We start from the raw sequence: 26,557 nt of genomic DNA on the forward strand, positions 1-26,557 counted from the left end.
CCTATCGGCCCGCTCTCAACCCAAGCCCCCTAAAGGTCAGCGGGGGAGCTACGTGGCTAAGACCCCCCGTGGAAACAGCTGATGTTCGCACTGATCTATAATCTCTCTGCATGGTACATATCTTTAAGTATAGCCCGTAGGAAATCCCTGGCATGGGAGTGTTGCCGCTGTGCCAGAGGGACCTATATAGGCTTCCAATGGCCCACTCGTTTATTGTTTGGGGTTAGCGATGAAGAGGCGCGGGCGTCTCTTTGCGGATTCCTTCCCTACAAAGTCACGCATAGCGGACCATTAGGTTTCTGGCTCTGTGTCGTCTCAATCTGGAATGTTGCAATGCCGTCCATTTTGCTTCCGCTGCGGTCAACTTTTTTCGTTCAATTCAATCGACGAGACAAGATGACCCAAGTGGAAACGAGCCATGACAGAATGGAAGAGTTGGCCGTAGAGGCTTTGTTTTTGATCTTGTCCATCCGTACTGGAGGTGAGTTAGATTAGGGAGAGAGAGGGAGAACATCAGGGAGAGAGACGGGGGGGGGGAGAGAGGGAGAGAGGGAGCGGGAGAGGAGAGCGGAGGAAGCTTGCGTCGCATACTTTGTCACCAATGGATGCAGAATGCCTTGCAGGAGGAGGAAAGTAGACGAGAATGATAAGTGAAAAATTAAAAGTTGAAGAGAGCAGAGAGAGAGAGAGATGCAGTAAGGGGGGAGATGGGATGAGCAGGGTATTCAAGGACAGAGCCAGGTCCCTTATTGGGAGCAGATTAGGTAGGAGAATCACATGTGTCTGAGGAGGGAGGGGGAGTTGGGGGGAGGAGGGAGGAGGAGTTAGGGGGAGGAGGGAGGAGGAGTTAGGGGGAGGAGGGAGGATGAGTTAGGGGGAGGAGGGGGTGAGGAGGGAGGGGGAGTTAGGGGGAGGAGGGAGGAGGAGTTAGGGGGAGGAGAGAGGAGGAGTTAGGGGGAGGAGGGGGTGAGGAGGGAGGAGGAGTTAGGGGGAGGAGGGGGTGAGGAGGGAGGGGGAGGAGGGGGTGAGGAGGGAGGAGGAGTTAGGGGAAGGAGGGGGTGACAAAGGGGTGGAATGAGCGTAAGAAAGAGGTCCGGCCGGAGGAGAGTGGGGCAATTATTAATAGTAATGTTTGATTAGCCGTTGTGAAAGTGATACGGCCCTCGCAGAGAGCACCGCTGCCCCCAGAGCTGGACCAGGCTTCCATTTTTCATCCCAAAATAGTCGGAGAGGAGGCGTATAAAACAGAAAGAGCAGCGCCTCTGGTCCTGTACTGGACGTCCCTCCTGCACCCAGCTGGCCCCTCTCTCTCTCCTCAGCACCCAGTGAGCAGGTAAGAGGGAGATATCTTCCAGAGGCAGAACGGTGAAAGATGTGTTTGGTGTACTGCCTGCAGCGAATGACTGGTTTGAAAGTCCAGTGTGCAGAATTTCTGGCATCTACGTCGGAACGGACTTGGCAGAAATGGAATATAAGATTTATAAATATGTTGTAAATGGTGTATAATCAACTGAAAATAAGAATTGTGTTTTCGTTACCTTAGAATGAGCGCTTTATATCTGCATAGGAAGCGGGTCCTCTTCCACGCAGCCCGCCATGTTGCACCATCATATTTCTACAGTGGCCCAGAATGGCCAAACCAAACCTTTCTCGTTTTCCGTGAGCCCACCATAGGATCTCCTATATGCCTGGAAGGGGAGGGTAAGGAAGGGTGTTCAGTTGGTTGCAATCTGCAACCTCACCGTTAGATGCCACTAAATCCTACACACTGGCCCTTTAAGCTGGGACATCTTAACGAATCCAAGTTCCTCGGAACACAAGGCACTATGATGATAGTTTGATACCACAATCTCTTGATTTTCAGCGCTTTAGGAACAACATGCTTTTCTAACCACGAAGCATCACAACACTTGCAAAGTTATGGAAATATTTAATTGGACACTGTAATCACATGTAGTGATAGATCAATCTAATAGGAAAGGCATTGCAGGGAGTTCGAGGTGACGGGAACGTGTGGAGAAACGTACCGCCCCTCGAGCGAGATTAGATTAAGATACAGCGCAGGATATCAACAAGGTAATTGCTTTCCGATAGCGAGTTTGCTGTAAAAAAAATACAAAAAAGGCGCAGGTGTAATTCCACTGCAGTGGTTACTTGTGATATTCTTCAAGGTCAAATCTTAATTACACCTAATGGCACTCCGGTGCATCCGCCATCTTTGAAGTTGCCGGGGGAACCAAGGCGGAATGCAATGCGATGAGAAAACGCTGACGCGTCAAAAAAAGAAGCTGATTTTGTCAAAAGTCCCTCCTGAGGACGTAACCTACTCTCTACTTAAAATTATACGTGAGAAAAAGAAAACGTGGCTTGCATCGTGTAGCATGCATATTCATGCGGAGAGCGAGCCACTTAAGTCGATGCGGTCCCTGTTAATTAATGAGATAGACAGATAATGCTTTGTTTGGGTGCCACTTTGAAATATGGACGCCTCTTAGGACTGTTGCTATGACTGGCGGATTTAATGGAATTTACATGTTTAATTTGTTTGGCAATATTTTATGCAAATGTCTCATGTCGGCATGGGTGGTATTAGCTTCAGATGGCTTTCGTCTCGTATTGGTTTTGCGGAGTCACCCTGTTAGATGTGCTGTCTTTATTACATTATGAATTATAGGGTTGCCTGTGTTAAGTGGGAGTGTGGGAGCTGCCATACACGCACACACACTTGTTTCCCCCCCCACACACATACTGAAATACTACACACAAGAAAAGGAACACACACACACATCCCACACAACCCCTCAGTCACTCTCTCTCACACACACCCACTCACTCAGGCACCTACCCAAAGTCAATGAGTATTGCAGTAAGATTATATTCGTAAATCACCCAAATGACATGCAACCAAGTAAATGATGCAAGCAGGCACACTTCTGTGCACACACACACACACACACACACACACACACACACACACACACACACACACACACACACACACACACACACACACACGCATACACATACACACACACACACACACACACACACACACACACACACACACACATACACACACACACACACACACACACACACACACACACACACACAAACAAACACACACACACACATTGTTGCAGCCAATAACTGGTTAGGCTATTCTGTCCTGCACCTGCCAGAAGATTAGACAGTGGACTTTGGTGATAACAGCCAGATGATCCCCGGGCCTCTGCACACACTGCACTGCTCTTATCAAATATATCCTTTGTGTGTGTGTGTGTGTGTGTGTGTGTGTGTGTGTGTGTGTGTGTGTGTGTGTGTGTGTGTGTGTGTGTGTGTGTGTGTGTGCATGTGTACATGTTTTTTTTATATCAATGGACAAACACCATTTTAATTTACCTCCTTGTCAAAAGCCATATACTGTATAATCAAAGCACAATGGGATGCACACTCAATAGCCTTCAGATACTATGTAATGGTAATCTGTTGAGTAGCCTTCAGATACAATGCAATGTAATGTTAATCTGATGACTAGCCTTCAGATACAATGCAATGTAACGTTAATCTGATGAATAGCCTTCAGATACAATGCAATGTAACGTTAATCTGATGAATAGCCTTCAGATCCAATGCAATGTAACGTTAATCTGATGAATAGCCTTCAGATACAATGCAATGTAAAGTTAATCTGATGAATAGCCTTCAGATACAATGCAATGTAACGTTAATCTGATGAATAGCCTTCAGATACAATGCAATGTAACGTTAATCTGATGAATAGCCTTCAGATCCAATGCAATGTAACGTTAATCTGATGAATAGCCTTCAGATCCAATGCAATGTAACGTTAATCTGATGAATAGCCTTCAGATACAATGCAATGTAACGTTAATCTGATGAATAGCCTTCAGATACAATGCAATGTAACGTTAATCTGATGAGTAGCCTTCAGATACAATGCAATGTAACGTTAATCTGATGAGTAGCCTTCAGATACAATGCAATGTAACGTTAATCTGATGAGTAGCCTTCAGATACAATGCAATGTAACGTTAATCTGATGAATAGCCTTCAGATACAATGCAATGTAACGTTAATCTGATGAATAGCCTTCAGATACATGCAATGTAACGTTAATGTGATGACTTTGAAAACCCATGATATAGACATTTCAATATGACAAGCAATAACAAATATTCAAAATGACTTTCAGCTTGATCCAGACAGACAGGGCTATTTTGGGAATCATCTCGAAAGCATCAATCGCTTCCACTCACATTTGGGCATACTTACGCTTACGGGATGGATGTGCAGACCAGTTCGCTTTGCATAATTGCTTAGCCGGTCAGACTTTTCCTGGAGATGAATATGACTGCCAGAGATCGTCTCTAAAGTCAAGGTCTTCCAAGTATTTGAACAAGGTCTGCTTTGGTCATTGACAAGCATTCGCCTCCATATCAGCACCGACATCGCATTGGAATTGAGGATCTTCAGCTTACAGTAGTTTGTCAGTGTAGATATTTGATTTCCACAGTTTGTTTGAGTTTATAAAATGCTGTTCTTGCTTTCTAGCATCTGCTTCTGCTCTCTCTTGCACAGTCACCTTGACTGGACATTACAGACCCTAAGTGTCAATTCATTCACCACTTCCATCTCATCTTGATGGCTTGTAAAAGTCCAATTCCCTTCTTTCTCATGCACAGCCATCAATTGTCGTCTTCTGGTAATCTATTCATTGGCATAAGTGAGGATAGCTATGCACTTGTCTGAACAAATTTTCTATTGACAAAGAGGCTTAGTAAAATCTCCATCCATACCTGTGAGCCTCTAGGTCGCATTTACACTCTTAACATTTGTCAACCTTTTTATTTAATGTGATTCTCTGCAGCTCTAAGTGTTGATTATGGCTCTAACGCTGCCAGGGCTGGAGGCTCTGTTCCCACTGGGGCCACAAATACTAAAATAGTTTGCACTTTGCTTTGAATGAAAGAGTCCACCAGTGCAGTGCTGTACTGCAGGCGATGTCAGTTATGAACAGACTCTTATTTACATTGGCAGCATTACAGAAAGCCTCTCGAAGAAGGGCAAAGGAATTTGGATGAAAGCATTACAGCCTCAAAGAATTGAAGTGTGGTAGCCTACAGCTGGTTCATCCAGAATTGTGGTACAGCTGGTTAATCCAGAAGTGTGGTGCAGCTGGTTCATCCAGAAGTGTGGTGCAGCTGGTTAATCCAGAAGTGTGGTGCAGCTGGTTAATCCAGAAGGAATATTATTCCACTCAAAAGCTTGTGACCAATCAGTGCAGCAAAGCTCCCAGCTGTACAGTACATGTATATTATTTGTTGTACTATGCAAATGTTTTGTGTGTCTGTTCGATCTGCTGCGACTCAAAATTAATTAATGTGGACCAATCCCTTAAATACTACAGTGTAGTTCTTATGAGTGCTAATCACCCAGCATGCATTGCAGTGAATACTCCATAATGCCATATGAAGGATGTGGGACAGGTTACAGGAGAGATTTCAGATGATGAGGATGAAGGAGGTGGGACAGGTTACAGGAGAGTTTTCAGATGATGAGGATGAAGGACGTGGGACAGGTTACAGGAGAGTTTTCAGATGATGAGGATGAAGGACGTGGCACAGGTTACAGGAGAGTTTTCAGATGATGAGGATGAAGGACGTGGGACAGGTTACAGGAGAGTTTTCAGATGATGAGGATGAAGGACGTGGGACAGGTTACAGGAGAGTTTTCAGATGATGAGGATGAAGGACGTGGGACAGGTTACAGGAGAGTTTTCAGATGATGAGGATGAAGGAGGTGGGACAGGTTACAGGAGAGTTTTCAGATGATGAGGATGAAGGACGTGGGACAGGTTACAGGAGAGTTTTCACATGATGAGGATGAAGGACGTGGGACAGGTTACAGGAGAGTTTTCAGATGATGAGGATGAAGGACGTGGGACAGGTTACAGGAGAGTTTTCAGATGATGAGGATGAAGGACGTGGGACAGGTTACAGGAGAGTTTTCAGATGATGAGGATGAAGGAGGTGGGACAGGTTACAGGAGAGTTTTCAGATGATGAGGATGAAGGACGTGGGACAGGTTACAGGAGAGTTTTCAGATGATGAGGATGAAGGACATGGGACAGGTTACAGGAGAGTTTTCAGATGATGAGGATGAAGGAGGTGGGACAGGTTACAGGAGAGTTTTCAGATGATGAGGATGAAGGACATGGGACAGGTTACAGGAGAGTTTTCAGATGATGAGGATGAAGGAGGTGGGACAGGTTACACGAGAGTTTTCAGATGATGAGGATGAAGGACATGGGACAGGTTACAGGAGAGTTTTCACATGATGAGGAAGGATGTGGGACAGGTTACAGGAGAGTTTTCAGATGATGAGGATGAAGGATGTGGGACAGGTTACAGGAGAGTTTTCAGATGATGAGGATGAAGGACATGGGACAGGTTACAGGAGAGTTTTCAGATGATGAGGATGAAGGATGTGGGACAGGTTACAGGAGAGTTTTCAGATGATGAGGATGAAGGACATGGGACAGGTTACAGGAGAGTTTTCAGATGATGAGGATGAAGGATGTGGGACAGGTTACAGGAGAGTTTTCAGATGATGAGGATGAAGGACATGGGACAGGTTAACCTACAGGAGAGTTTTCAGATGATGAGGATGAAGGACATGGGACAGGTTAACCTACAGGAGAGTTTTCAGATGATGAGGATGAAGGACATGGGACAGGTTACAGGAGAGTTTTCAGATGATGAGGATGAAGGACGTGGGACAGGTTAACCTACAGGAGAGTTTTCAGATGATGAGGATGAAGGACATGGGACAGGTTACAGGAGAGTTTTCAGATGATGAGGATGAAGGATGTGGGACAGGTTACAGGAGAGTTTTCAGATGATGAGGATGAAGGATGTGGGACAGGTTACAGGAGAGTTTTCAGATGATGAGGATGAAGGACATGGGACAGGTTAACCTACAGGAGAGTTTTCAGATGATGAGGATTTACGTTTTTCATCCACAAGACTTGAAAAAGAAAGACAATTCTTCTGGGTCTCAGGAGGACAGGCCGCTATGGCAACAATAGTGTTCCTATGCACCTTATGTAGCCCCGCCCACTTGACCCAGTTGTGTTCCTGTCCAAAACACTGTGGGCCCTATTTTCCCAAAAGCGCTAATTTAGCGTTTGCGCTCATTTAAAGCCGTGCGCAATGCAAATTGGGGGCGGACACAAGCGCATGCCTGTGATAATTGTACTGGGCATTGGCTGCCACAAGCCAAAGCAGGCGTTTCAGCGCTAAAAATCAACTATAACTCAGTGAGAAACTTTTATCACATCGCAAAGAGGGAAATTAATTGAGAAAACTTGTTGGACAATGGACATAGGCTATTTAACCCGGGGGGTCGTTGGCATCACAGCCGATCTGTCAATAAGCTCTCTCTGTCCTGGCACGAGTGAGTACACTCTAATACGCATGGAGAGAATTACAGCATATTGCATGCCTCGCGCAAACAGCCATTGCGAGACGGGAATCTGATTGGTTTTGATTGACGTAATGCCCAGCATTGCCTGGCCACACCCGTGAATAATTCTGGTAGTTAAGACTGCCCAAATCCCGTTTGCGCAGGCATTTTGGGGCGCAGATGATTTTGGCACGGCTCTAATTTGCGCTTGCGACACGTGGCGTGAACGTTATCGCATCCCGCCGAGAATTGCATCCCCAACATATTTCGGGCTGTTTTAACTTAGAAATCAGGGAGGTCACTCCACCAGTTATATCACTTTTAAACAGTTAAATTTCTGTATAAATCATTACAAGTATGCTCCCGTGAGGTGGGGATGCTTTTTTTGCTACTGGGCGTGGGAGCAAAGCTCGGCAGAACACCTGGCGCCTGGACGGCGCAAGGCGGACTGCTATCTTCCCTGCCTTAAGGCATGCGCAAACAGGTGCGCAAGCGCTATTAGGGGATAGCGCCTGTCGGGAGATAGGGCCCTGTCTGTTTTACCTGGTCACTAGTACTGTACTGTCACAGGAAGTGTAAACACAATAGGAAGTAACTGGCTGACCCCTGTGTTGGTACATACATTAAGGTGAATACAGCTAAAAGACACATCCAGTAGGACGGCCTCTCTTATTCAATCATTCGCCTGAGCAACTGTGCACACACACACGTTTACCGGCCATGTTTTGTTTTTGCCGGTCACTGTAGGAGACGTTCTGGCTCAGAAGAAATGAACCAAGCCTGGATCCCATTCCGTTTTTGAATGTAAAACAAAAACAAAAACAAGGCCATTCCCCTGAAATGGCTTAGGTACATTTAAATTTAAAAGGAGGAACAAGAGACTCGGGGTGTGTATGGATTCCCACAGAAACAATGATTCTGCAGAAACAACGCTGCGTTGAATGCCTCGCTGCAGCACACTGACATCCTATATCAGTAGGAGGGCAGAATCTCATCAGACAATATATTCACCCTGTCTATGTAGACTCATCACATAATGTATTTACCCTGTCTGTGTGGACTCATCACACAATGTATTTACCCTGTCTGTGTGGACTCATCACACAATGTATTTACCCTGTCTGTGTGGACTCATCACATAATGTATTTACCCTGTCTGTGTGGACTCATCACATAATGTATTTACCCTGTCTGTGTGGACTCATCACACAATGTATTTACCCTGTCTGTGTGGACTCATCACATAATGTATTTACCCTGTCTATGTAGACTCATCACACAATGTATTTACCCTGTCTGTGTGGACTCATCACACAATGTATTTACCCTGTCTGTGTGGACTCATCACATAATGTATTTACCCTGTCTATGTAGACTCATCACACAATGTATTTACCCTGTCTGTGTGGACTCATCACACAATGTATTTACCCTGTCTGTGTGGACTCATCACATAATGTATTTACCCTGTCTGTGTGGACTCATCACATAATGTATTTACCCTGTCTATGTAGACTCATCACACAATGTATTTACCCTGTCTGTGTGGACTCATCACATAATGTATTTACCCTGTCTGTGTGGACTCATCACATAATGTATTTACCCTGTCTGTGTGGACTCATCACACAATGTATTTACCCTGTCTGTGTGGACTCATCACACAATGTATTCACCCTGTCTATGTAGACTCATCACACAATGTATTTACCCTGTCTGTGTGGACTCATCACACAATGTATTTACCCTGTCTGTGTGGACTCATCACACAATGTATTCACCCTGTCTATGTAGACTCATCACACAATGTATTTACCCTGTCTATGTAGACTCATCACACAATGTATTTACCCTGTCTGTGTGGACTCATCACATAATGTATTTACCCTGTCTGTGTGGACTCATCACACAATGTATTTACCCTGTCTGTGTGGACTCATCACACAATGTATTTACCCTGTCTGTGTGGACTCATCACATAATGTATTTACCCTGTCTGTGTGGACTCATCACACAATGTATTTACCCTGTCTGTGTGGACTCATCACACAATGTATTTACCCTGTCTGTGTGGACTCATCACACAATGTATTTACCCTGTCTGTGTGGACTCATCACACAATGTATTCACCCTGTCTATGTAGACTCATCACACAATGTATTTACCCTGTCTGTGTGGACTCATCACACAATGTATTTACCCTGTCTGTGTGGACTCATCACACAATGTATTCACCCTGTCTATGTAGACTCATCACACAATGTATTTACCCTGTCTGTGTGGACTCATCACACAATGTATTTACCCTGTCTGTGTGGACTCATCACACAATGTATTCACCCTGTCTATGTAGACTCATCACACAATGTATTTACCCTGTCTGTGTGGACTCATCACATAATGTATTTACCCTGTCTGTGTGGACTCATCACACAATGTATTCACCCTGTCTATGTAGACTCATCACACAATGTATTTACCCTGTCTGTGTGGACTCATCACACAATGTATTTACCCTGTCTGTGTGGACTCATCACACAATGTATTTACCCTGTCTGTGTGGACTCATCACACAATGTATTTACCCTGTCTGTCTGGACTCATCACACAATGTATTCACCCTGTCTGTGTGGACTCATCACACAATGTATTTACCCTGTCTGTGTGGACTCATCACATAATGTATTTACCCTGTCTGTGTGGACTCATCACACAATGTATTTACCCTGTCTGTGTGGACTCATCACACAATGTATTTACCCTGTCTGTGTGGACTCATCACACAATGTATTTACCCTGTCTGTCTGGACTCATCACATAATGTATTTACCCTGTCTGTGTGGACTCATCACATAATGTATTTACCCTGTCTGTGTGGACTCATCACACAATGTATTTACCCTGTCTGTGTGGACTCATCACACAATGTATTTACCCTGTCTGTGTGGACTCATCACACAATGTATTTACCCTGTCTGTCTGGACTCATCACACAATGTATTCACCCTGTCTGTGTGGACTCATCACACAATGTATTTACCCTGTCTGTCTGGACTCATCACATAATGTATTTACCCTGTCTGTGTGGACTCATCACACAATGTATTTACCCTGTCTGTGTGGACTCATCACATAATGTATTTACCCTGTCTGTGTAGACTCATCACACAATGTATTTACCCTGTCTGTGTGGACTCATCACACAATGTATTTACCCTGTCTGTGTGGACTCATCACACAATGTATTTACCCTGTCTGTGTGGACTCATCACACAATGTATTTACCCTGTCTGTGTGGACTCATCACACAATGTATTCACCCTGTCTATGTAGACTCATCACACAATGTATTTACCCTGTCTGTGTGGACTCATCACACAATGTATTTACCCTGTCTGTGTGGACTCATCACACAATGTATTTACCCTGTCTGTGTGGACTCATCACACAATGTATTTACCCTGTCTGTGTGGACTCATCACATAATGTATTTACCCTGTCTGTGTGGACTCATCACATAATGTATTTACCCTGTCTGTGTGGACTCATCACACAATGTATTTACCCTGTCTGTGTGGACTCATCACACAATGTATTTACCCTGTCTGTGTGGACTCATCACATAATGTATTCACCCTGTCTATGTAGACTCATCACACAATGTATTTACCCTGTCTGTGTGGACTCATCACACAATGTATTTACCCTGTCTGTGTGGACTCATCACACAATGTATTTACCCTGTCTGTGTGGACTCATCACATAATGTATTCACCCTGTCTATGTAGACTCATCACACAATGTATTTACCCTGTCTGTGTGGACTCATCACACAATGTATTTACCCTGTCTGTGTGGACTCATCACACAATGTATTCACCCTGTCTGTGTGGACTCATCACACAATGTATTTACCCTGTCTGTGTGGACTCATCACACAATGTATTTACCCTGTCTGTGTGGACTCATCACACAATGTATTTACCCTGTCTGTGTGGAAGGTGATGGTTCAATCACAAGCTCCATGCGATGATACCAGAGAGGCAGAGAAACCTTTTCCCCAGCCTGTCTCTATGTGGCCCCCGTTAACCCTCTGGTGCTCTCTATTCTATATCTAACACCAACTCACATGCTGACATTCTCTCTCCCCTTTGTCATCGACTCAAAGCACCAACACACGCGCACACGCACGTGCACATGCACACACACACACACACGGACACACACAGCCGCTCGTCAAATGAGCATGGTAGGCTCGAGTTTCTTGAAACGCAAGGACATTCCGCCTTGAGCCTCGCCTCCCCTCACGCCAGCCTGCTTGGCACCCTCACACAAACACACATGTACACACGCATACATAAACACACACACACACACACACTCATGCAGCTGTTGGCGGTAGTCCTGATGCATGGTTGGGTTCCCTTCACCTCAGGGTGACCAGCGGGCGGTGAGACTTTCCATGTAGGAAAACAAACTCCAGTTTAATCTTCATCTACTGCAGTATACAATATACTGTGTAGGAGGTCAACCGAATGGAGAAGACATGCCGCCAATATCCGGCAAACACCTTTTTATTTGAATCACACACACACACACACACACACACACACACACACACACACACACACACACACACACACACACACACACACACACACACACACACACACACACACACACACACACACTGTAATTGGCTGCTGAAATTGCTCTCTAATCATCAACTAGTGTATACAGTATCTGACAGCTCTGTGGCCAAACCAAACCAGTGAGAAGCCATTTCAATGAGTCTAAACGTGTTTTAATGCTTTCAGGATTGTGAGGAGATAGCGGGAATTTAGAGTGCATGATAATGAGGAACATAATGAGGGCATAGAAAGATAGGATGAGTTTACAATAACATGGAAAATTAATTTCACGGTTTTTCATATATGATCTCCATCAATTCATCATACATCGATTTATCAAAAACGAATTCTTCCTGGAGAACTGTGTTTTTTTAATACTGTACCGTGTATACCATACAAGCGGCCGCTACAGTACATCCTGTTTCAACCAGGAAGATGTCAAACGATGGATGCGGGGCCACCATCAAAATGTGGTTCCCTTGTATAAACAGAAATAGGACAGGAGCTACAATTAGGCCGATGTTTTTATGGCTTAACGGGTCGATAGCGATAGAACTAGCAAGGGGTCGGATTAAACGGGGGATTAACTGCCCAACCATGGCAACAACTAAACAGGAAGTAGATAACGGCAGAGATGTGCTCAGCAGCAGATAACCTGGGAGTCCGGTTGACACTTGCAGGATAACACATTTTGACAAATGTTACATTCATGGCCCGGGGAAAGACCAGCCAACAATTGCATCATTCCAAACTGAAATATATTTGAAAAGATGCGGCATCGTATAAAGCACATTATGGGTTCTTATTACCGTAAAGCAGCGAGTCATCTGAAGGCATCCTTTGCTCAGCATCATGTGGCTTTTCCAAATATTGACTGTGGAGTTTCAGGTAGCAAGGTAGATACACTATATGGGATCCTGAAAGACTCCAAAGCAGCTCATCTACAGCACACTGGCAGTTGACACAGCATTTCATTTTGTGCAATGGAAGAGATGGGGGACTCTGCTATTGTCACAGTCAACTGTTCCACCTTTTCTAAATCATTATCTCTCCCATGTGGGGGAAAAAAAATATGTAGGTTAAGCAACAATAAAACTAGTTTCAACAAGACTGTACTGTATGAGCCACCAACTAAAGCCCAATAACCTTCCACTGTAAATACCTCAATAAATCACTCAGGGGCCAGCCCTCTTCAAATATAGTACCATCGGTTTAGCTGATGGATCGGCAGAGATAGGGGCAAAAAGCATTTCATATGATTGCTCAAGAGGGGAAAACTCTGCACCAAACAAAATATACGGATACGATCACAATAAGTCTTGACTTATTAGAATCTCCCTGGCCAAGCATTGAGCGAAGCCTCTGTAGATCAATGTTATCCTGCTCATTCCAAGGTGAATTGTTTCTTTTCCCCGTGGACACCTTTGTGGGTAAAGGTGCAGAGAATGAGGTGGTGCTTGTATACTGGTAACAGATTAGATGCGGCCACACACTGTTGAGTATCGATCGCCGTGTGCGGCAGTATGTTACTGAAGTAGATAAGCCTGTTCGGGAGCCCATACATCACTGAAGTTGTGTTTGACACCGATGGAATGAATCAAGCTGCTACTAATGGTGGTCTTCCCCCCAAACATCTCAGCAGCAGGTAGCATCCATCATGATCTGAGGTTCATCATTTAACACGTCTAAAGAGGATCTAGTCTGTGTAGAGGTGTTATTATGTTGTCAACTATGGACTTAAGGCACCTCCTAAAGCGCGTCGTCATTTATTTTAAGTTTGTGTCATCAATCATTCTGTAAGAGTGGAGGTCAAAATGGAGCAGGGAGAAGATTGTTCTTATGATACTGAGAAATAATGTGAAGCGGACAGGGTATATAAAAGCAAAAACAATTTAGTTTCAGGATTCTCCAATTTAGGTGAAAAATGCTGTGTTTTGCAAATCTGATCAGAACTCTTTCTCCCTAACTGACGATCTGCCACATTTTGTTACATAATGTTTGCACACTGATCCAGAACGGAACCAAGATGTGCAGTATATTACAGTAGTGTTGCTGGACTTTGCAAGATTATAGTTTCACAAATGCACGGTACATGTAATGCGTTAGCTGGAGATGAGCCTTGAAGATATGGATGTAGTCGACAAATCACATCTCCGGCTCTTGTTCAAGATTGAGGGGACAATGGAGAGGGAGATGAGCCGGAGAATCGGAGCAGCGCGAGCGGTATTGCGTTCGCTTTACTGCGCCGCATCGTTTTGACGAAAAGAGAGCTGAGCCAGAAGGCAAAGCTCTCCATCTCCCGGTCGATCTTCATCCCAACTCTCATCTATGGTCATGAACTTCAGGTCATGACCGAATGGACGAGATCGCGGATACAAGCGTCCAAAATGGGTTTCCTCAGGAGGGTGGCTGGCATCGCATCTCCCTTAGGGATAAGGTGAGAAGCTCAGAGTAGAGCCGCTGCTTCTTCACGGAAAGGAGCCAGTTGAGGTGGTTTGGGCATCTAATGATGCCTCCTCGTCGCCTCCCCATGGAGGTGTTCCAAGGACGTCCAGCTGGATGGAGGCCACGGGGCAGACCGAGGATCAGGTGCAGGTATCTCATCTCCAGGCTGTGTGGCCTGGGAACGCCTCGGGATCCCCGGGTCAGAGTTGTTAATGTGGCCAGGGAAAGGGAAGTTAGGGGGAACCCCCTGCTGGAACTGCCACCTCCGTGACTCCACTCCGGATAAGCGCTTGAAGATGGATGGATGGATGTAGACAAATAAATCGCATAATGTAGGAGATTGTGGAACAGATGAATTAGTATTGTTACAGTAGACATGAGTTTATGGAGTGGAAGACTGAGAAGGACATCAGGGTGGACATCAGGGCCAGCTCAGCATTGTTGCTTATCTGCACTGTATGGAAGACAGCGATGATGATGATGATGGTGATATAGTAGCTGCACCACAACCTTTCTATTTACTGTAAGAAGACATTCCATTTCAGTTCCCTTCTCCCCTCTACCACACAAAATAAGGCCTTGAGGCTTTCTTCATGTGTTGCTAAGCTGCCTTGGTAAATGCACTGGTGTAAGTGTGTCTTTTAGTGTGTGTGTGTGTGTGTGTGTGTGTGTGTGTGTGTGTGTGTGTGTGTGTGTGTGTGTGTGTGTGTGTGTGTGTGTGTGTGTGCGCGCGTGTGTGTGTGTGTGTGTGTGTGTATGTGTGTGTGTGTGCATGCGGCCGTGTGCCTGTGTATGTGTGTGCATGTGCGTGTGCGTGCCCTAGAGCTCGCCTCATGGGCCCACTACAGATACTAAACTAAGCCTGGACCGGAGCCGTAGAAATGCTCCCTCGCAGGATATCAGAGCGCCACATCCTGTAATCCGCACGCCACACACTCCCCCTCGCCCTTCAGACACAGGAGAAGACTTGAGACAGTATGTTAAACCCTTCAGACACAGGAGAAGACTTGAGACGGCCTAGCGTTAAACCCTTCAGACACAGGAGAAGACTTGAGACTGTCTGTTAAACCCTTCAGACACAGGAGAAGACTTGAGACAGTCTGTTAAACCCTTCAGTCACAGGAGAAGACTTGAGACAGTCTGTAAAACCCTTCAGACACAGGAGAATACTTGAGACGGCCTAGCTGTTAAACCCTTCAGACACAGGAGAAGACTTGAGACGGCCTAGCTGTTAAACCCTTCAGACACAGGAGAAGACTTGAGACAGTCTGTTAAACCCTTCAGACACAGGAGAAGACTTGAGACAGTCTGTTAAACCCTTCAGTCACAGGAGAAGACTTGAGACTGTCTGTTAAACCCTTCAGACACAGGAGAAGACTTGAGACGGCCTAGCTGTTAAACCCTTCAGACACAGGAGAAGACTTGAGACAGTCTGTTAAACCCTTCAGACACAGGAGAATACTTGAAACGGCCTAGCTGTAAAACCCTTCAGACACAGGAGAATACTTGAGACTGTCTGTTAAACCCTTCAGACACAGGAGAAGACTTGAGACAGTCTGTTAAACCCTTCAGACACAGGAGAAGACTTGAGACAGTCTGTTAAACCCTTCAGACACAGGAGAAGACTTGAGACAGTCTGTTAAACCCTTCAGACACAGGAGAAGACTTGAGACGGCCTAGCTGTTAAACCCTTCAGACACAGGAGAAGACTTGAGACTGTCTGTAAAACCCTTCAGACACAGGAGAATACTTGAGATGGCCTAGCTGTAAAACCCTTCAGACACAGGAGAATACTTGAGACGGCCTAGCTGTTAAACCCTTCAGACACAGGAGAAGACTTGAGACAGCCTAGCTGTTAAACCCTTCAGACACAGGAGAAGACTTGAGACAGCCTAGCTGTTAAACCCTTCAGACACAGGAGAAGACTTGAGACTGTCTGTTAAACCCTTCAGACACAGTAGAAGACTTGAGACAGTCTGTTAAACCCTTCAGACACAGGAGAAGACTTGAGACAGTCTGTTAAACCCTTCAGACACAGGAGAAGACTTGAGACGGCCTAGCTGTTAAACCCTTCAGACACAGGAGAAGACTTGAGACAGTCTGTTAAACCCTTCAGACACAGGAGAAGACTTGAGACAGTCTGTAAAACCCTTCAGACACAGGAGAAGACTTGAGACAGTCTGTAAAACCCTTCAGACACAGGAGAAGACTTGAGACGGCCTAGCTGTTAAACCCTTCAGACACAGGAGAAGACTTGAGACGGCCTAGCTGTTAAACCCTTGCTGACTTCGCCTCTGGCCGCCCGCCATGCTTTTCCACGCCTATAACCGCTCGCTGATATCACACAAATGAAATGGAAAGCCCCGCGCTTTCTCCCCCCTTCCCTTCTCTGCCCTCCTCCCCCTCGTTCTAATCTTCCCTCCATTCTTCTGTGTCTCCCTCCCTCTCTCTCTTTTCTTTCTTTCTAATTTATCCTCTCTCTATCTCGTTATCTCCTATAGGGAGGCAGGCCCACCACCGCAGCCACCGTATAACACTTCACTGATACCAAATGAAATGGAGAGTGCCCCCACCCACCCATGAGCCAACCGTCCTTACATCTCTCCCTCCCTCCCCTCCACCCTCCCTCCCCTCCTCCTTCCCTCCCCCTCCCTCGCTCCCTCCCCTCCACCCTCCCTCCCTCCCTCCCCTCCTCTCTCGACTGTTACTAATTTGCCCCGTCTCTCATCACCTCCTCCTCTCGCTCGTCCTGGTTTCCTGCTCCATTTCAACAGTGTCACCAGTGTAATACGAGCATGTCTCTGTGTTCCCTCTCCGCTCTCTAGCGACCTTGTTTCTAACCTTGTCCCCTCTCTCCCCCCCCCCCCCTCTCTCTCTCTCTCTACCTTCTCCCCCATTCATTTCTCTCTTCTCCAGCAGCTAAGATGGCAATGACCAGCATCCTCAACGCTGACGACATCAAGAAAGCTCTAGGCGCATTTTCAGGTAAAGTAGTCGGTTGATTGTGGATAAAGCACATGATTGCAGAACTTTTTAGACTGTCCAATGCCTCATCAGACTTCATTGTGTCTATATTGTATCGTGCTGATCTGAGACCAGTCTGTCCAATGCCTCATCAGACTTGATTGTGTCTATATTGTATCGTGCTGATCTGAGACCAGTCTGCCCCCAACAGAGTGAAGTCAATTTACTCCTGTGAGCTGAGCAGTGAACCTATCAGTGCTCCTATACTTACTTACTGAATGAATGAATGGACGAATGAATGGATGAATGAATGGATGGATGAATGGATGGATGGATGGACTGATGGATGGAGTACACAGTTCCCACTTCCCACACATATTTTATAATTAAATTTCAAAACCTTTCCATAACTTCATACCAAATTGTCATACAGTAACTGCATTACTGTGGCATAAAGCAATCCCTTCAAATGCTACATGTACACTGACATTGAAAAATGTCAGTTGGGTAATTGGGGCAATTACCTAATTGAAAAATCTGGCAATCAAAAAATCAGTCAGGTCACCCGCACGGGTGCTCTTCTTTACACTTCCTGAAAGTTTCAGCTCGATCGCACGTAAAATGACATAGCTGTGGCCGGCCAAAATTCTGCTCACACACGCACGCACGCACGCACGCACGCACACACACACACACACACACATTGCAGTGCAAAAAAAAGAAAATGTAACGTAATGTAATGTAAACTCAGAATATAGATGCCCAGCATCAATCATGATTTTGCTTTACGGGGCAATGTTTTGAATTTTGCTAGACATGACCTGAAATCATCTGCTTATACTTCTAGGATTAGAAATTGCCTTTGGTCTTTGTGGTGAGAATACATTGGAATTTCACAACAAAGTCTCAGTCTCTGGGGAGAGTTCTAGACTAGCATGCTTCCTCCGATACATGTGCCGAAGCACTACCCGAACATTTGCATTTTCCCCCATTGTTACCCCTGTAATTTTTATTTTTGAATTTCCAAAATGTATAATTCAGTATCATCATTTAAAATCTCATTACCTTTCCACAAGTTGATATTTTACAAATTTCCAAAAATATTTCCAGACTTGGAAAATATTCTATAACATATAACATAGGCAATTTAGGGCTGAGGGGTGGAGGGGGATAAGAGTGTGTGTGTGTGTGTGTGTGTGTGTGTGTGTGTGTGTGTGTGTGTGTGTGTGTGTGTGTGTGTGTGTGTGCGTGTGCGCGTGTGCGTGTGCGTGTGCGTGTGCGTGTGCGTGTGCGTGTGTGTGTGTGTGTGCGTGCGTGTGCGTGTGTGTTTAGACATGAGGACTTAGGCAGAGCTCTGACCCAGAACTGATAGGACCTCTGGCAAACACAGTCATGTTGTTAACCATGGAGCTGTTAGAAGGCTTCTAATATGATATAACATATAACTTATAACATTGAATGAACTTTGACCCTCCAGGCCTCCTCATTCACATCAACACTGAACGAGCCTCACTAATGAAACAACTTCCAGCAACTTAAAGACACGTTCAGCGAGCTTTCCTCACATTCACGCTCAGATCTGCATATAGGGATGAGCCGAGTACTCAGATGAAAGGAGTATCCGGTATGGATAATGTACTTTTTATGAGTACAAGTATCATCTGAGTACAATGTGTCAATATCCATAGTCGTGATTAGGGCTGGGTATCGTTTAAAAAAAATGATGATACCAGTACCAATTAGTACCCTTGAAGTGATACCGATAGAAATAGAGTTTTCCCCCATACTTTGAACGTTTTGAACACACACAAAAAAGACACACCCACTTTAAGTCTAAACCCTGCCTACTTTTGATTTAAGCCACACCCCCTCTGAGTACAGATACGGATACAATGCATTTGCATTATGCTGACATTGTGCTTGTTTGGTTTCACATGTGTTTGTGTGTGTGTGTGTGTGTGTGTGTGTGTGTGTGTGTGTGTGTGTGTGTGTGTGTGTGTGTGTGTGTGTGTGCGTATGTGTGCGTGTGCATGTGCGTGTGCGCTCGCATGTGTGTGTGCAGCTGCTGACTCATTCGATCACAACAAGTTCTTTGAGATGGTGGGTCTGAAGGCCAAGTCTGCTGAAGATGTGAAGAAGGCCTTCCTGGTGCTGGACGCTGACAACAGTGGCTTCATAGAGGAGGAGGAGCTCAAGTGAGACACACAAACACACACACACGTACACACACACACACACACACACACACGCACACACACACACACACACGCACGCACGCACGCACGCGCACGCACGCACACACACACACACACACACACACACACACACACACACACACACACACACACACACACACACACACACACAGTACACACACATCCCAATCAGTGGGCAAGCTCTGGGGTTTTCCTATGAAGACGTGGAAGTAATCCTGAAAGCTCTAGTTCCTCGAATGGCCACTTGAGGCAGGGCCCGGAAGTGACGTCATTCCTGTTCACCCCCATGTTAAAATGTCCCACTTTGTAACAATGATTAAGCATCTTTACCGCCTGGACCCAAACACGGTTTTGGTCTATATAGCTAATTTCACCTTTTCATAACAACTGTAGGGGGGTATTTTTTTATATAACTAACTAACTAAGTAAAATAGACGATAGAAAATGGGGTGATTGACAGATCGCCTGTCCAGTGATCGCGCAGCTTGCCGATCATGGACCAATAGCAGGCGGATCTGCGGCTCTGGGAAACCCCCATCTCACATGAGCTGCGTAAGGACCCCAAGATAGTGACAGACACCACTTGGCTGCACAACATGAATCCAAAAAATAGTGGATGGCTTTGTCCATATTATTTAGGTCAGTGATCCCAATACAATACACACAATACACAATACACAATACACCAACCCCTTCTCATTCCCAAACACAACTCCCCCTTGGCATCACTTTCTTACGCACGGGGTATCCCTTTCCGTCAGTTTTGGAATGCCGGGTAGTCCAACAGACTGCCATAGAACTCCCAAAACGTCCGGAATCGATGCCACGAGATTGTGACATTCAAATAAGCCGGACCCCATGCTTCTACCCCATGCTTTATAGTGACGCCCAGGGGTCTTGACCATGCTTTATAGTGACGCCCAGGGGTCGTGACCATGCTTCATAGTGACACCCAGGGGTCGTGACCATGCTTTATAGTGACACCCAGGGGTCGTGATCATGCTTTATAGTGACACCCAGGGGTCGTGATCATGCTTTATAGTGACACCCAGGGGTCGTGACCATGCTTCATAGTGACACCCAGGGGTCGTGACCATGCTTTATAGTGACACCCAGGGGTTGTGACCATGCTTTATAGTGACACCCAGGGGTCGTGACCATGCTTTATAGTGACGCCCAGGGGTCGTGACCATGCTTTATAGTGACACCCAGGGGTTGTGACCATGCTTTATAGTGACACCCAGGGGTCGTGATCATGCTTTATAGTGACACCCAGGGGTCGTGATCATGCTTTATAGTGACGCCCAGGGGTCGTGACCATGCTTTATAGTGACACCCAGGGGTTGTGACCATGCTTTATAGTGACACCCAGGGGTCGTGACCATGCTTTATAGTGACACCCAGGGGTTGTGACCATGCTTTATAGTGACACCCAGGGGTCGTGACCATGCTTTATAGTGACGCCCAGGGGTCGTGACCATGCTTTATAGTGACACCCAGGGGTTGTGACCATGCTTTATAGTGACACCCAGGGGTCGTGACCATGCTTTATAGTGACGCCCAGGGGTCGTGATCATGCTTTATAGTGACACCCAGGGGTCGTGACCATGCTTTATAGTGACACCCAGGGGTCGTGACCATGCTTTATAGTGACACCCAGGGGTCATGACCAGTGTTGGGCAAGTTACTCTGGAAAAGTAATTAGTTACCGATTACTGATTACTCCTTAAAAAAGTAATAAAAGTTACTTTACTGATTACTTTTTCAAAAAGTAACTAGGTACGTTACTAGTTACGTTACTAGTTACTTCTTTTACCCCAAATACCTTACACTTAAGTTGTTACATGTCTAGCATGTCACTGTATTCATTATTTTCGCTTTGGTATTATATAGGCAATGTTAAAAGAAACGCCAAAGGCATTTTACTTTGAAATTCGGTAAGAAAGAACAGGAAGTGGTGTGTTAAGACTGGCTAGCTTCACACTGGAAAAGACGTGAAATGACAGTCAGACAGATAGATAACGTGAGGGGTTGCTGTTACTGTCGGAGACGAGTGGTAATAAAACAACAGCCTCAATGCAAACGTTTCAAGCTTCGTTGCTGAAAGAAAAGTCATGATGATCTGTCAACATTCCCTGGGCCGTCTGACTAGGTCAGAAGACTTTGACGAGAAGGTTAGGAAGTAACAAAGTGTACAACACTTACCCAAAGTGTATCTGTTAATCCAGTGAACTGTTACACCCAAGTCTACCTCACCCAGTGTCGCCTTCAATTTAACCTCCATCCCCGCATATTCTCTCTCGAGGTAGCCAGCAAATGTCTTTCTCTGTGTGGCAGCTTGATATTGTTCTTCGTGGCTATTTTCTCTATGATGCATCGATATGAGGGCGAGTCAACAGTGCAAATAGGTAGCATCTGCCAAGCTGCTCGCACATAGTTTACAAAGGACAATAATGGTCCAGCTTTTGAACGCATATTTCTCTTGCTCGTCTCCTTCTTCTGACTCTGAATCATGCTTCGGTTTGTTTTGAAAGCCGGCGTGCATGCTCTGACGCTGTCGCGCACACATACACGCGCATATACACGTCATAGATGACGTATATGTGTGCGCGACAGGTCTACCTGAGTCCGTGAGGATAAAATGTTTTCTTTTCTTCTTTTACATAGAAAACACTGCATTCTGGCAGGCAATGATGTAACGCAGTAACGCATGCGTTACTTGGATTAGTAACTGTAATCTAATTACTGTTTTGGAAATTGTAACGCCTTATATTACTTAGTTACTAAAAAAGTAACTAATTACAGTAACGCGTTACTAAGTAATGCGTTACTAAGTAATGCGTTACTAAGTAATGCGTTACTAAGTAACGCGTTACTGCCCAACACTGGTCATGACCATGCTTTATAGTGACGCCCAGGGGTCGTGACCATGCTTTATAGTGACACCCAGGGGTCGTGACCATGCTTCATAGTGACACCCAGGGGTCGTGACCATGCTTTATAGTGACACCCAGGGGTCGTGACCATGCTTTATAGTGACACCCAGGGGTCGTGAACATGCTTTATAGTGACACCCAGGGGTCGTGAACATGCTTTATAGTGACACCCAGGGGTCGTGACCATGCTTTATAGTGACACCCAGGGGTCGTGACCATGCTTTATAGTGACACCCAGGGGTCGTGACCATGCTTCATAGTGACACACAGGGGTCGTGACCATGCTTTATAGTGACACCCAGGGGTCATGACCATGCTTTATAGTGACACCCAGGGGTCGTGACCATGCTTCATAGTGACACCCAGGGGTCGTGACCATGCTTCATAGTGACACCCAGGGGTCGTGACCATGCTTTATAGTGACACCCAGGGGTCGTGACCATGCTTCATAGTGACACCCAGGGGTCGTGACCATGCTTTATAGTGACACCCAGGGGTCATGACCATGCTTCATAGTGACACCCAGGGGTCGTGACCATGCTTTATAGTGACAGCCAGGGGTCGTGACCATGCTTTATAGTGACACCCAGGGGTCGTGACCATGCTTTATAGTGACACCCAGGGGTCGTGACCATGCTTTATAGTGACACCCAGGGGTCGTGACCATGCTTCATAGTGACGCCCAGGGGTCGTGACCATGCTTCATAGTGACACCCAGGGGTCGTGAACAAATGTCAGTAGTATTGACAACTCGGGAGTGAGGATGGGTTGAATACACACAACTTGAGGAGGCTATTCTGTGACATAGGCCTGTTCTGCTCTCTTGTCTTCGTTCAGATTCGTCCTGAAAGGGTTCGCCAAAGATGGCCGGGACCTGACAGACAAAGAAACCAAAGCATTTTTAAATGCAGCCGACAAGGACGGAGACGGCAAAATCGGAGTGGAGGGTAAACACCAACATCACATTCCATTAATGAGTGTCAACAGATCACACACTGAGACACACGCAGGCCCGGTTCTACGGGGGTGCAAAAGCATGCATTGCACCCTTATTTTAATTGTCTGCATGCTCAGTTGAAAAGTAAAAAAAAAAAAAAAAAAAAAACATTTTTTTTTTTTTTTTTTTTTTTTTTTAATAAATGCTACAGCTGCACACTTACTGTTTAAACTTGAATTATAGTTGTTGTTTTTCTTTGTTCTTTGATGTGATTTTATGGCTTTTTGGCACCTATATGTAACCTTTTAAGGTTGAGATAATTGTATTATCATTATATGGTCCAAATATTTCAGTAAAGCACTTGAAACACTTGAAATATTCTTGCTTGGGTGGTATCATTCTACTTGAAATGATGGTCAAACGCATTATTTTTAGTAAAATAACATGTCAAATTTTTCGGGCGGCCGGCCTTTGGCCGGCTACCCGAGTGGGCCCGGCCTTCGGCCGGGCATCTGCACCCCTTCCTATCTAGGATGCACCCCTAGTCATCTTGTTCTGGAACCGGCCCTGGACACACGCAAACACACTTCCACACGCAAACAAACAAAGAGATGTGTCTCTGTGTGTCTCTGTGTGTAGGTTATCTCAGCACACAATCCAAGCAAACCAGGGGCTAAACACTGAACTCACAAGCAGCTGGTTTATTGGGGGGATTTTTGGTAACGTGTAGAGACGCGTTGATTCATTGGTTCAGAGTGTTTGGATTATAATAATAACAATACATAAGTTTTATATAGCGCTTTTCTGCGGAACTCAAAGACGCTTTACAATACATAGAAACAGTACATAATACAGTAAACAAACTAAATAACAAGAACAAATACAGATACAAAACAAATACAAATCAATAGATTGCAGAGATGGAATGGTGGTTAGAGGTAAAAGTCAGATATTGTAGGCTGTTTTGAAGAGGTGGGATTTGAGTTGGGTTTTGAAGGAGGTGAGTGAGTCTGAGTTTCTGATGTTGAGGGGCAGAGAGTTCCAGAGGGTTGGGGCAGCGATGGCAAAAGGCTCTGTCCCCCGTGGTGCGGTGCTTGGTTTTGGTGATGGGGGTGAGGAGGTTGGCATCAGCAGAGCGGAGACGGCGGGTGGGGGAGTGGCGCTGGAGGAGATCTGTTAGGTAAGAGGGGGCCAGATTATTGAGGGCTTTGTAGGTGAGGAGGATTTTGAAGTGGATGCGGTGCTGAACGGGGAGCCAGTGGAGATGTTGGAGGATGGGTGTACAGATTGCACTCTGTACAGTTCTATATGAGACAACACTCTTAACACAAAGCCAGCGTTGAGGACAAAGACAGTTGTCAAGCGCAACTGTACGATTTGTTCAGCAGTTCAGTTAGTGTATGGCTTAGTAGCTCAGTTGTTGAGTCGACATTTTAACGTCCGGTTGCTAAATCAGACTGAGCAAAAGAAACAGTACAGTTCAATGGTTCAGTTGATCAGAAGCTAGTAGATAACGTAGGCAGCGCCACCTGTGGACAAAATACACAAAATCCAATCGAGTTCCTGTAACGTTAGCTAAGCATTGTGTGTTCTCTTTCGCCTTAATTGACCTTTTCTACCTTTATGTATGATGAAGAATGTCAACAACTGTCTCCTTAAATCCATAAAGTCTTTGTATTGTCATGTATTGCTTCTGATTACGTTGTCACAGCGAACAAAGATGCCCACATTTTCAGACAGTTATTTGGTGCCGGCCGAGAGGAACTGGCATCGTCCTCACCGGCTGAAAAGAACCGAGTTCAGAGCAGTAAACTGCTCCGAACATGTTGGGTCTGAGCCTGCTCAGATACCCACACACCAGCCTGGTCGCAGGAATAAAATGTCTGCATTGTATATTTCTACGTAGAATATCACGTTTCTGAACCCAAAAATATGTTGCATATCATGTTTCTAGATACGGGTCTATCAACGTTATAGAGTATCATAGAGTCATAGAGTCGGCTATTGAACTAGCGAGAGCCATGTTCAAATCCCAGGGTTTTTATAAGTCTACATTTATTTGTGAAATGTTGGAAAGGCAGCGATGTTTTCAAATCAACCGTCGTTTTGTTTCAAATGTACGTTGAGATTGTATGTGTCCGTGGATCGCAGAAAGGTACAATGCCAACATTTTATTCTGGCGTTGAGACAGACATAATAGGAAGGAAAACACCCGGAGACGCTTGAATACTGACGTTCAGTTCTCTTCCCCTCTTGCAGAGTTCACGGCCCTGGTGAAGGAATGAACCGCCGTCTATCCTGACTGACTATAGCGCTCCGCGACCACCTCCCTCCCGACCGCTGCTGCACCCCGACACTCGCTGATCGCCCACCCCCCTAACCCCGCCCCCCAGCCCCTAAACCCCGCCCCCCAGATCGCAGCCGATCCTCGCCACACGCACTCCTCTTCCCTCACCCTGCCCCCCCCCAACTGCTGTCACCCTATTTATTTGATCCTTTTTATACAAAGCGTATGTGTTTCTGTATAGATATATCAAACTTGCCTGCTGCAAGGCTGAACCTCGCGTTTTAAAAAGTATAATGTAGATATTTACAGAAGATGAGAAACTTAAGAGAAAGCCCTGCATCTCCTTCTTATATGAGACTCCTTCGCCCTCTCTTTACCTCCCCCTCTTTCTTCTCTCTCTCTTTGCCTCTTTCTTTGCCGCTGCCCCCCCCCCCCCCCTCCCCCCTCCTGTTTATCTATTTCACTTCTGGCATGGTTCCCCCCCTCCTTGCCTTCCCTGCCCTCTGTCTCTTCATCCATCCATCCATCCCTCTCCCCTCTGGTAATGAGCTGTTGTAAAACACACCAAAAGACGAAAGAGGTCAAGCTGTGAAAGAACAAAATAAAAAGACAAAAATGCCTCAAAGAACACGACTCTTTTTTCTTGACGTTA

The 26,557-nt window shown here is 45.6% G+C and overlaps 1 protein-coding gene across 2 annotated transcripts; it reads left to right on the top strand.

Annotated features, from left to right (window-relative positions):
• Positions 1-1,278: 1,278 nt before the first annotated feature.
• pvalb6 (parvalbumin 6) lies at positions 1,279-26,519 on the top strand. 2 transcript variants are annotated; one of them, XM_083650215.1, is made up of 5 exons: positions 1,279-1,333; positions 17,482-17,550; positions 19,592-19,724; positions 23,519-23,628; positions 25,878-26,519. In XM_083650215.1, the coding sequence occupies exons 2-5, from the start codon at positions 17,490-17,492 to the stop codon at positions 25,901-25,903; spliced, it is 330 nt and encodes a 109-aa protein (XP_083506341.1). In that variant the 5' UTR covers positions 1,279-1,333; positions 17,482-17,489; the 3' UTR covers positions 25,904-26,519. The 2 variants fall into 2 exon arrangements, with proteins under 2 accessions (XP_083506341.1, XP_083506342.1); XM_083650216.1 differs by having other exon boundaries at positions 1,281-1,333; positions 17,485-17,550.
• The last annotated feature ends 38 nt before the right edge of the window (positions 26,520-26,557 follow it).

Source organism: Poromitra crassiceps, assembly GCF_964638095.1.
Source record: "Poromitra crassiceps genome assembly, chromosome: 13".
NCBI lineage: Eukaryota > Metazoa > Chordata > Actinopteri > Beryciformes > Melamphaidae > Poromitra > Poromitra crassiceps.

Coding starts and splice junctions, on each gene's coding strand:
- pvalb6 (XM_083650215.1), top strand. CDS start 17,490: ATGGCAATGACCAGCATCCTCAACGCTGACGACATCAAGAAAGCTCTA. Junction 19,725..23,518: donor ATAGAGGAGGAGGAGCTCAA/GTGAGACACACA, acceptor GTCTTCGTTCAG/ATTCGTCCTGAAAGGGTTCG. Junction 23,629..25,877: donor CGGCAAAATCGGAGTGGAGG/GTAAACACCAAC, acceptor CCCCTCTTGCAG/AGTTCACGGCCCTGGTGAAG.